The sequence below is a fragment of the Cajanus cajan genome, chromosome 4 (genome assembly GCF_000230855.2).
Source record: "Cajanus cajan strain Asha chromosome 4, NIPB_CcT2T_4, whole genome shotgun sequence".
NCBI classification, from domain to species: domain Eukaryota; kingdom Viridiplantae; phylum Streptophyta; class Magnoliopsida; order Fabales; family Fabaceae; genus Cajanus; species Cajanus cajan.
Genome location: NC_138520.1, coordinates 17,902,074 through 17,914,488, shown reverse-complemented (window position 1 = coordinate 17,914,488; position 12,415 = coordinate 17,902,074). Strand labels below are relative to the sequence as shown.

Genomic DNA, 12,415 nt, shown 5'->3' with positions numbered 1-12,415 from the left:
AACAATACAGTTACCTCATAGATCAATCAACAACAATAGCTTATCCAATCATCCAAGTCATACAAATAGTAATTTATCATCATTTAATAATAAGAATGCACATGCATGGACACGGACTACATATTATCATGCATGTGGCGCCAGTAAAACATCACATGGCATATTGCCTCTAGCAATACACGAAGAGTAGTCTAGGAGTACATGCCGGGTCACACCCTCTGCGCACTCTCACTAGAAGGATATATTACCAGAGTCTCGTCGGGATAGCTAAGCCGCGCAAGATACATCTTATGCACACAATGGGCGAGACTGGGACTTCCAAACCGAGCTATCCCCAAAGCTTTTACACTAGGGGGCCTTCTCTGGCGGTGTATTCCATATCGTACCCTTAAAACATTTATGCAAATGATGTATGTCAATCAAGACTCTATGCATTCTCATATCACATTATCATTTCCCATGGTCATATCGCATCATCACATTTCGTCATCACATTTCATCATCACATTTCATTATCACATTTCATTCACAATCTTCATAAAGCACTTTATTCCGTATTAAAACTCATATATTTGCATAATTAAATACACATTTATACATTTTATACAGCAAGGAGTACAATAGAACAATCAGAAGGTAAAACAGAAATATTCTTATTTTGCCTGCTGTTGAACAATTTTGCGACGGTTTTGAAAAACTATCGTATGAAGGGTCGCAATATCGTCGCAATGCTGAAAAGTTTGCGACAGTTTATGACTAATTATCGCAATGTTAAAAAAAATTTGCGATGGTTTATGATTAACTGTCGCAATGTTAAACAAATTTTGCGACGGTTTACGATAAACTGTCGCAATGTTGAACAATTTTACGACGGTTTTGAAAAACTGTCGTATGAAGGGTCGCAATATTAAAGCGACAACGGTTTCTAGATAACCGTTGCAATTTATCATTTTCCTTGTAGTGGTTCTCTCAAGAACCCATAGAGCATTCCAGGTTATGCAATAAACATTTAAAATAAGACAATTCACGTATATAATTATTATCACAATTAATTTTACTCATACAAGCACCAATGCACTCCCTTAGGGTTTCCTGTAGGAACCCATAGGAGCACCAAATTCCACAATCATAGCCTAAACAAAGTTTCTATTCATACACACATATTAATTAAGTAATTGGAACATACAAGAAAAATATGACATACAACAAACACAGGATTGGGGGCCAATCCCACTACCCAGCATACAATCCCACACCCAAAACGAGGTTTCTCACTCCCCCTTTACCTCGAAAAACAGGGGTTGAAACTGAAGCAGGATCTCCTCCTCCGGGTTTCCCTTGGTCTCCAGAAAGTGTAGAAGAAAAAGGGTCAAAAGTGAAAAAATGAATTTTTCTGGAGTGCTGGAACGCATTTATAGGCATCAGGATTTGGCCAGAACGGTCCGTTCCGAATCCGAAATGGCCCGTTCTGGGCAGATAGAACATGTACAAAAGCTTCTCCAGAACGACCCGTTCCAAAATCAGAACGGTCCGTTCTGAGTCAATACTTTGTTCTTTAAAACCACATCTGGAACGGCCCGTTCCCAAAGTGGAACAGCCCGTTCTGGGTTGAAATTTTACCCATGCATGCTCGAGTTGGAAAGACCCGTTCCTAAAGTGGAACGGCCCGTTCCGGGGCTATGAAAATCTAGGATTACTAATTAATAAATAAATAAATAACATATATATATATATATATCAAATAATAATTATAACAAAATATCATAATTAATAATATTATACAAAATAATTTTCATAAATGATTATTATTAAAAACCTTTAAAAATTCAATCAAACCCATTTAATTAATCAAAATAATTATAAGAAAATAATCTTCATAAATACAAAAATAAATAATAATTATTCGTAGTATTAGTAGAAAAATTCAGGGTGTTACAGGACTCGATCTGTGAACCTTGAGGTCTTAAGTGAACTTGATAACCAAGTGTACTAGAACACATTATGCGTATATAACATTGAAAAAATTATCTTTATCTCTTTCGAAGCACATATATTATTTAAATATAGCGTTAGTTTTTCCGACGCTAAACATAAAATAAATTTAATTTAAATTTATTTTAAGTTTAGTGTCGGAAAAGCCGACGCTATATTTAAAGAATAGCGTCGGAAAGCTAAACTTAAAATAAATTTAAATTAAATATTTTAAGTTTAGCGTCGGAAAAGCCGATGCTATTATTTAAAATAGCGTCGGCTTTTCTGACACTAAACTTAAAATATTTAATTTAAATTTACTTTAAGTTTAGCGTCGGAAAAGCCGACGCTAAATTTTAAAATAATGTCGGCTTTTCCGACACTGTTTGAGTCAGTTATTAGCCAACGCTTATTTTTTGCCGCTTATTCACCGTTTTCTTGTAGTGTAATTTTTGTTTTACGCCATGTGTTGTTTTTGAAGTAAATCGCTAGTACATTTTATATAAGGCAATTATATACAAGGCAAGTGCTAGGTAACCCAAACTAAATATATGTTTAAAGACTAAGGTCAAACGTTTGTAGGACACACATCCATAAAAAATACTAACTTATGTACGTCCGTCCAGGTTAAAATTTCCTCTATTTGAAAGAATTTCAAACACATTTATAGTGTGTTTGGATGAGGAATTTTACAAATTCAAGGAATTTTAAATTCTTGGTATTTGAATTACTTTGATTTCAATTTCTATTATTCTTAAAATATTTTGTTTGGATGAGTCAATTCAAATTTCTTAAATTTTAAATTGTTAGGTTGAATATGATAATTTTATTCCATCATAGTAAAATTGATTTTAAAAATATATTTATATGTTGAGATTTTTAAATTAAATTTTATAAAAATAAATATTAATCCATTTTTAAATATTTATTAATTTTAAAAATTAATATTAGATAATATTTAATAATTTTAGCAATTAATATTAGATAATGTTTAACAATTTTAAAAATATTTTTGAATATCTAATAATTAAAAAAATGAAAAGATAAGATAAAATATATAGGTGAAATAAGAAAAACAAATATGAGGAATTTCAAATTCTCCCATTTTTGGGAGAATTTGAAACTCTACTATTTTAAGAAATTTCACAAATGATTGGATTTCAAATTCTTTGTAAATTCCTCATCCAAACAAAGCATTTCACCTCAAAGAATTTGAAATTCTTCAAATAAATGAATTACCCCATATAAATTCCTCATCCAAACACAGCATTAAGTTATTTGTAAGGAATTCAAACATACTAAAGTTAAACATAGACTATAAAAAATAAGACAATCGTCTCTTATTAATGCAATTTAAAAGTTAAGTTTAATAAAAATAAAAATTCAAATTTGGATTGACAAATTTTAGGGAATTGTATTTTAGAAATACAAAAAATAATTTAATTGAAATGTAATAACCATATATTTGATTTTTTTTATATTATTATTTAATCATAAATTTTCTGGTATGAAAAGATATTGTAAACCTTTGTAAAAGTTACCGTAAAAGTCACGTATATCTAAGGTGAACTAAGGTTATTTTTAATTAGTTGGGCATATAAAATATATATACTGACACAAGGAATGTAAAATAAACTAAAATTTATGCATTTATAAAGTATAATGATGCGTACGTTAAAATCTTATAATAAAATTTAAACTATAATTTCTTAAATGAAATATTATCTAAATTTAAAAAGATGATAATTTTTTTTCAAATTATTGTATTATATTAAAAAAAAAAGTCAATTCATTTAAAATGGGACTCTATATTTTAACTAAGAATAATTTAGAGAAATAAAAATGAAAATAAAATAAAATGCTTAACAAAAAGTTGTTTCATAACCTAAAGAGTTAGACACAACCAACTCCAACAAATCTTCAATTTTAATTTGCGAGTACAAAATTCATAAGGAACTACATGGGTATATAATCACATAAAATCCCATTTTAATTATTTTTTCAATTGAATGCATGTAGATAAAATATTTTAATTAACAGTTAATTTGAAGCCTTAATTAGCCATATAAAACGTTAGTTTCTCATGCAGTACAAAATTTGAGCAAGTCACGACGTCGTCTAGAACTAGAAGCTGTTGATGGATATATAATAAACTTGCTCAGCGACCTAGTTTGTCATTAATTATAAAATATCCATTTAATTTTCACTATAACTACCCATGACGACCAAGTTTAAACATTAAACCGTAAGATGCATGCATAGAGAAAAACGCAAGTCCGGAAAAGAGAACTCAAGTCTGAAGAAATGGGACCAAGTCTAAACTGCTATTTGATTGCTAATGGCTTCCCATTTATAAAATAATATATTAATAGAAAAAAAAAACTACGTAGTGGGTACAAGTTCTGTTGGACGAGGTAATTAATGTTGAAAAAATTGCTTGACTTTGATCAAGCACGTATATATGTATAGTTAATTACTAAAGAATGGTTCATCACCAAATAAAAAATTAATTGCGGGTAAACATAAATATATGAAACTAGTTCAACGGTTCATCCTTATAAATAGCAAAGCTTATAAAGGCAGCAAAACAATTCAGTTCTCAATCAGAAGCAATTACTTACCCAAAATCTTACAAGATTAAGTTTGAGAAGCAAGATGAAAGTTGTGTATTTCCTCGTGGCCATCTTGGCTTTGACATCTTCTGTTGCCTTTGCCTACGACCCCAGCCCCCTGCAAGATTTTTGTGTGGCATTAAATGACACCAAGAATGCTGGTATGCACAGACATTGATTCCTCATGAGTCTTGCAATGCCAATTCTTAGTTTAGTTTATTTCTTTCACATTTACATCATCATGAGAATGATTATAATTGGTCTTTTAAATCTAATTAAAACTCTGTCTTGTTAATTTGTAGTATTTGTGAACGGGAAATTCTGCAAAGATCCCAAGCTCGTGAAAGCAGAAGATTTCTTCACACATGTGGAGGCTGGTAATACCTCGAACCCACTTGGTGCACAAGTGACTCCGGTCTTTGTTGATCAGCTACCAGGATTAAACACACTTGGTATATCATTGGCTCGCATAGATTTTGCACCCAAGGGCTTAAATGCTCCTCACACTCACCCACGTGGCACGGAAATCCTTATAGTCATTGAGGGAACTCTATATGTTGGATTTGTCTCATCCAATCAAGATGGAAACCGTCTCTTTACCAAAGTTCTGAACAAGGGCGATGTGTTTGTGTTTCCAATTGGCCTCATTCACTTCCAATTAAATGTGGGATATGGCAATGCTCTTGCCATTGCTGGTCTCAGCAGTCAAAGTCCAGGAACTATCACTATTGGTAGTGCTTTGTTTAATTCTACTCCACCTATTTCTACTGAGGTTCTTACCAAAGCCTTCCAAGTTGATAAGAGCACAATTAATTACCTTCAAAAGCAATTCTGGTACAACAACAACTAGTTAGGTTGAAGACACAAGTATGATCATTTCATTTTTATTGTAATGGATTTCATGTTTAGATAATTAAATTATTAAATTCCTTCATGCATTTGACCTTCCTACGAATAACTTATATTGTAATAAATAAAAAGTAATGTGGTTTATATTATTTATATAGTGTGTTGCTATTCTATTTATTTGAAATTCAATTTTGTTTAATACCTTAGCCTTATCTATTTAATATACAAGAATATCATTCTTTTTAGGTCTGTATTAAATGAGTGAATTACATAGGCCGATTCATTGAAAAATATATGAATCAATTTCGTCAAATCTAACATGAGAGTTTGAAAGAATAAGTAGCACTACACCAATCTACTAGAATAACATAATCATGTCCTCGGAATCAAACTTTAATGAAGTCGAAATTGCAATAAGATCAAAACTCTCATTCATAAATTAGATTACTTTGTAATCAAACGAAACAAATAAAAATAGTAAGTCACCTACGTATCCAATATTTTCCTTCCAACCTATGATGTGGAGAAAAATGGGCAATGTTATTCGGTAGAAAGAGACCATTTTTTCAAGACTGAGAACGATGGAAAATTAAAAAATATATCGAATGAAGCTTTGCATTAATTTTATTTATTCGAAATAAATTAGCACCGTTGGTAAAGAAAAATAATAATTGGAAAGTTGTTGTAAAGTATTGTGAAACATTTTGTTTGTAGTGACTTTTTGTCGGTTCTTAATGTAGTTATGTCAAGGCCCTTTGGGGGCACTTAAAAGAAATGTGATACTTAATTAAGTCGACATTTGGCTTAAATATATGTAGTGAATTAAGAATAAATCTTACCTTAATGTTATTATTGTTTTATTCGTCAGGTGTCAAATATATTGTCTTTAAAGTAAAGTCCTAGTCTAGATTTCTGTAAGATAGACCTTATATATCTTTAAAGAGAAAGATTAAAAGTGAGGTTGACTGTAAGGAACACAGGGCCCATTACACTGATTGAACCTAGCAGCCCAATTGCAGCACACAATATTCCTCCATCACTGATACCCACTGATACCAGCCCTCGTGAGAAGAGTCCCAAGAGAAACCGACAGCAGCCTCACCATTTGAAGGATTACATTGTCACGTGTCCTTCATCACGCAAAAAGGGAAATTCTGTTAGGGGAAAATGATTATTGAATATTCCTTTATTTTACATATGCATTGTACTGCAAGGCAATAGCCATTTGGTGCTTATATAGCACTTTTATATATGAAAAAGGGGACAAGCAATAGAGCATTTACTTTTTCCTCTCTGAAATTCTCTTTCCTTTCTGTTATTCTTTCTTTTCTGTCACTGCAGCACCTTTCACTGGTGCTTTCATTGCTTACTCACCATGTCCGATCCACCTCCCCCTCATGAGGAGCTCTCCAAGCTCAACGTCAAACTTGAGCAGCTCCTTCTTTCCCACGCCAGCTTATATAATACACTCCATGACCTCTCCAACCGCACAACTGCTCTTGAAAACCACCCCCCTCCACCGCCAAACTCCTCTCTCCGCCCCCTCAAATTTGACCTTCCTACCTTCAACGGTTCCGACGCCCTCGGTTGGATCTTTAAGATCAACCAGTTTTTCGAGTTCCACCAGACCCCCCCTGATCAACGAATCCAAGCTGCCTCTTTCTATCTGGAAGGGCAAGCACTTGCCTGGTTCCAATGGATGCACAATAACGGCCTCCTCACCTCTTGGGACGCTTTCCTACGTGCTCTTGAGCTTCGCTTCGCTCCATCAAAATTTGATGACCCAATCGCTGCGATCTGCAAGCTGACCCAGACCCAAAGTCTCCATGATTACCTCTCTGATTTCGAGACTCTGGCCAACCGCATCTCCGATTACCCTCAGAGTTTCTATCTGAGTTGTTTTCTTTCCGGCCTTAAACCACACCTTCGTCGGGAGGTGACCGCCTTACAACCACCGGATCTTTCCCACGCAATCGCACTTGCCAAGCTTCATGATGATAAGTTCCGATCATCACCCTTCCCACCTTCCCGTTTCGGTAACCCCGTCCGATCTACACCACCGCCCACACACACACCCATTTCCTCTCCTGTTCCTCTCAAAACCCTCCCTCCTCTACTTCCAACCCCACACACTAAACTACCCATTAAGAAACTCACTGAAGCTGAGATGCAAGCACGTAGGGACAAGAACCTCTGTTTCAACTGTGATGAGAAGTACACTAGAGGTCACCGCTGCAAACCTCAGTTCTTACTCCTCACCACGTTCGATTCCGACGACGCCGGTGACACCGCTGCAACTGAGGAATTGCAGTTTTCCGACGAGGACCCTCAAGAGGCTGGGTTGATCAGTTTACACGCCTTTTCGGGTCAATGGACTCCCCAAACCTTTCGGGTCACTGGGTCGATCCGTGGGTACGCGGTCCAGATCCTTGTGGACAGTGGGGCAACCCACAATTTCATTCAGAGTCGGGTTGCACAATTTCTTCATCTTCCTTCCAGGCCCACACCAAGCCCACTTCGAGTCATGGTTGGTAATGGTGAATACCTTCCCTGTTCTTCTTTCTGTCCACAGGTCTCACTCTCTTTGGGCCAACAAGCTTTTTCGGTGGACCTCTATCCCTTGGAGCTTTCAGGTACTGACATAGTGCTGGGTGTCCACTGGTTGTCCATGATCAGCCCATTTGTAATGGACTACCATGGCCCATTTATGCGTTTCATGTGGGAGGACAAGCTGATTGAATTAAGGGGCAATTCAGAGTCAAATCCTTCTCCTATTTCTGCAAACCAGCTTCGCCGATTGCATAACACTAATCGTGTTGAAGCTCTTTTCCAATTAACCTTGGAGCTCCCTTCACCATCCATAACACCCTCTTCCATGGTCACTCACAATCCTTCTCCAACTCCCTCTTCCCAACACCAACCCTTACAATCCCTCATTCAACAATATTCTACCCTCTTTTCCACCCCCACAGACCTTCCCCCACCTCGCACCATTAACCACTCAATCACCCTTGCCCCTAACACTCCTCCGATATCGGTTCGACCTTACCGATATCCCTATTTCCAAAAGCAGGAAATCGAGTCTCAAGTCCAAAAGATGCTTGATATGGGGTTCATCAAGCCCAGCACCAGTCCTTTTTCATCACCCGTTTTACTCGTCAAAAAGAAGGACGGTACATGGCGGTTCTGTATCGATTATCGGGCCCTGAATGCCGCCACGGTCAAGGACAAATTCCCAATCCCAACAGTTGATGAGTTACTCGACGAATTGGGAAATGCTGCTTGGTTTTCCAAGCTGGACCTCTTTTCAGGATTTCATCAAATCCTCATGACTCCTACTGATGCTGAGAAGACTGCATTTAGAACACATAATGGCCATTTTGAATTTAGGGTGATGCCATTCGGTCTCTGCAACGCTCCCTCCACCTTCCAGGCGACTATGAATGACTTATTTCGCCCTCACCTTCGGCGTTTTATTATCGTCTTCTTTGACGACATTTTGGTGTACAGCCCCACCTTGCAAGAACATGTCATTCATCTGGAAACCACTTTTCGATTGCTGCTTGCCAATCGTTTTCACCTTAAAGGGAGTAAGTGCTTTATTGGAGTCCAAACTATACAATATCTGGGACATGTGGTCTCTGATAGCGGCGTCGAACCGGATCCGGAGAAGCTTGATTCTGTAAAAAACTGGCCTGTGCCTGTCTCCCTAAAGTCACTTCGTGGCTTCCTTGGCCTTACTGGTTTTTATAGACGCTTCGTTGCTCGGTATGCTTCCATAGCACACCCTCTCACTGATCTCCTTAAGAAGGACAACTTTCATTGGACTGAACAGGCGCAACAGGCTTTTGATAAGCTCAAACACTCTCTTATTACTGCTCCTGTTTTAGCCATTCCTAAGTTTGATTTATTATTTATTGTTCAGACTGACGCTTCTGGAACAGGTATGGGTGCGGTTTTGTCTCAACTGGGGCATCCAGTTGCTTATTTCAGCAAGCAATTCTGCCCTAAGATGCGGAACGCCTCAACTTACATTCGTGAGCTATGTGCTATCACTTCCGCTGTGCAGAAATGGCGTCAATATCTCCTGGGTCGCCACTTTATTATTCAAACAGACCAGCGTGCGATCAAGGAGCTCCTCATTCAAACGGTCCTCACACCTGACCAACAAAAGTACTTATTCAAACTTTTGGGGTTTGATTTCGAAATTCAATTCAAACCAGGAAAAACTAACAACGCTGCTGATGCCCTTTCGCGTCTGGATGGCTCCCCGGACTCAGTTCAGCCTTCTCTGTTGGTTTTATCCATCTCCCACTCACATTTTTCTGAGGATCTTAAGTGTTCGTTGGCCGCCAACTCCGATTTCATCACACTCCGTGATAACATCTCTGCACAACCGGATGAGTTTCCTCACTTCTCCATTCGGGATGGCCTCATTTTATTCAAGGGGAAGATTTGGCTACCTTCTTCCTGTTCCTTAATTCCTCTCATTTTGCAGGAATTCCATTCCACTCCCATTGCAGGACATACGGGTGTCTCTCGCACTTTAAGCAAGTTATCTGCCAATTTCCATTGGGACAGCATTCGCAAAGATGTTCAGGACTTTGTTGCCAAATGTGTCATCTGTCAACAAACAAAAATCCCAACACAGAGACCTCAAGGGCTGCTACAACCTATTCCTCCACCTTCTCGTTGTTGGGAGGATTTGTCCATTGATTTCATTGTAGGCCTGCCACCTTACAAGGGCTTCACAACGATTATGGTGGTGGTTGACAGATATTCGAAGGGTGCTCATTTTGGTATGCTGCCAAAATCATTCACAGCAGTATCCGTGGCCCAGCTATTTGTTGACACAATTTGCAAGCTCCACGGTTTACCACACAGCATCATATCCGATCGCGACCCTATCTTTCTCAGTCATTTTTGGCAGGAGTTGTTTCGTTTGAGCGGTACTAAGCTACGCATGTCAACTGCGTACCACCCTCAAACCGATGGTCAAACGGAGGTTGTCAACAAAGTTTTACAGCAGTACCTACGCTGCTTTGTCCACCACAAACCTACACTTTGGGGGAAATTTCTCTCTTGGGCTGAGTGGAGTTTTAATACATCCGTCAATTCCTCCACGGGGTTCTCTCCTTTCGAGGTTGCTTACGGTTACAAACCCCCTCTCTTGCCACCTCTTATTCCGGGAGACACTCCTAATGCTGCTGTTCAATCAGAGCTTATTTCGCGCATTGACATTCTTCGCAAGCTTGAGTCTAATCTCAAAAGAGCTCAGGATTCCATGAAGAAATGGGCTGACCAATCTCGCAAGGATGTGCATTTTGAGGTCGGTGATTGGGTGTATGTGCGTTTACGGCCCCGTCGCCAATCCTCCGTCTCTGGCACACATTCCATTAAATTGATGAAGAGGTTTTTCGGGCCATTCAAGATTCTGCAGCGAATTGGTGAGGTAGCATATGAGGTGGAGCTTCCTCCTACTGCACGAATACACAATGTGTTCCACGTCAGTCTCCTACGCCCTCATAAGGGTCCCCTTCCAACCTCTCCTCTGTCTCTGCCACACACAATCGAGGAAAATCAACCAGTTTTGGAGCCAGCTGTGTTACTAGATTGGAAGTGGGATAATTCTTCTACTCCCCCTCAGATTCTGGTTCTGGTCCATTGGCTTGGCATGCCCCTTGAAGATGCAACTTGGGAAATTTGGAGCATTCTGCAGCAACAATTTCACCTTGAGGACAAGGTGCTCTTTGAACCCGGGGGAGATGTAAGGAACACAGGGCCCATTACACTGATTGAACCTAGCAGCCCAATTGCAGCACACAATATTCCTCCATCACTGATACCCACTGATACCAGCCCTCGTGAGAAGAGTCCCAAGAGAAACCGACAGCAGCCTCACCATTTGAAGGATTACATTGTCACGTGTCCTTCATCACGCAAAAAGGGAAATTCTGTTAGGGGAAAATGATTATTGAATATTCCTTTATTTTACATATGCATTGTACTGCAAGGCAATAGCCATTTGGTGCTTATATAGCACTTTTATATATGAAAAAGGGGACAAGCAATAGAGCATTTACTTTTTCCTCTCTGAAATTCTCTTTCCTTTCTGTTATTCTTTCTTTTCTGTCACTGCAGCACCTTTCATTGACCAACCTCTAGAACTATTAGTTTTAAGTTAGTATTACTATGTACAAGTAATTTTAGGTTAAGAATTTTTAAAGTTATTGGATTCTAAACATAATTTCTTTAAGATCTAACTTCTTTGTTTCGTCATTATAATCACATATTTTGACTTTCTTTTTCATATATCAAGAAACACCATTTTATTTTAATGATTGTAATCATGACTCCTTATTTCGAATTCCAACATGACGCATTCTTTAAATGACCTTCTTTATTAGCACCATTCTTAAATCTATAAACCCTTTGTCTCTTTTTATCCTCTTCGCTAAAAAATTTAACTTCTCACTTTCCATTTTTAAAATAAAACAATTGCTATATCATGGGCTTATTATGAATTTATTAGGAAAATACGTTTCATTAGAAAACATTAAAATAAAATTGTTTTTTATTTGCAATGTAAAATGACTCACATGTCTCTTGAACTAGATAAAAACTTTTAAATTACTAACTAAAGAATAAGACAAAAATAAGTTCATAATCGTTGTCACAAACAGGCTGTTATAAATCCCTAAAGAAAATAAATATAAAGAAATAAACTTCTTGTATAAAACTTGATTCTCAAAATGCCATAGACAAAGCAACAACAACTTTAGCCCTAGCATCATACTAATCAATGCAAGAATCATAAAAGTAAAACTGATGGAAATCTAATTCCCAAGGATCCCTTTGGGAAAGGTAAGACCAAGAAGGATGAAGGTTAATTCAAGGTGGCTCACACTTGAAGATCATTGGACCTTTAACTAGGTCCATGGTTAGGAGGCTAGAGGAGGCTTCTATAGAAGAGGTGCTTATTA

General features: G+C 37.5%; 1 protein-coding gene across 1 annotated transcript; it reads left to right on the top strand.

Moving 5' to 3' along the window:
- Positions 1 to 4,540: 4,540 nt before the first annotated feature.
- LOC145956749 (germin-like protein subfamily 1 member 7) lies at positions 4,541 to 5,517 on the top strand. Its single transcript, XM_083072344.1, has 2 exons — positions 4,541 to 4,744; positions 4,886 to 5,517. The coding sequence occupies exons 1-2, from the start codon at positions 4,627 to 4,629 to the stop codon at positions 5,431 to 5,433; spliced, it is 666 nt and encodes a 221-aa protein (XP_082928470.1). The 5' UTR covers positions 4,541 to 4,626; the 3' UTR covers positions 5,434 to 5,517.
- Positions 5,518 to 12,415: the final 6,898 nt, after the last annotated feature.

What these genes read in the sequence shown, in the direction of transcription:
- LOC145956749 (XM_083072344.1), top strand. Translation starts at nt 4,627, where the DNA reads ATGAAAGTTGTGTATTTCCTCGTGGCCATCTTGGCTTTGACATCTTCT. An exon ending in AAATGACACCAAGAATGCTG is followed by an intron (nt 4,745 to 4,885) that starts GTATGCACAGAC and finishes GTTAATTTGTAG; the next exon opens with TATTTGTGAACGGGAAATTC.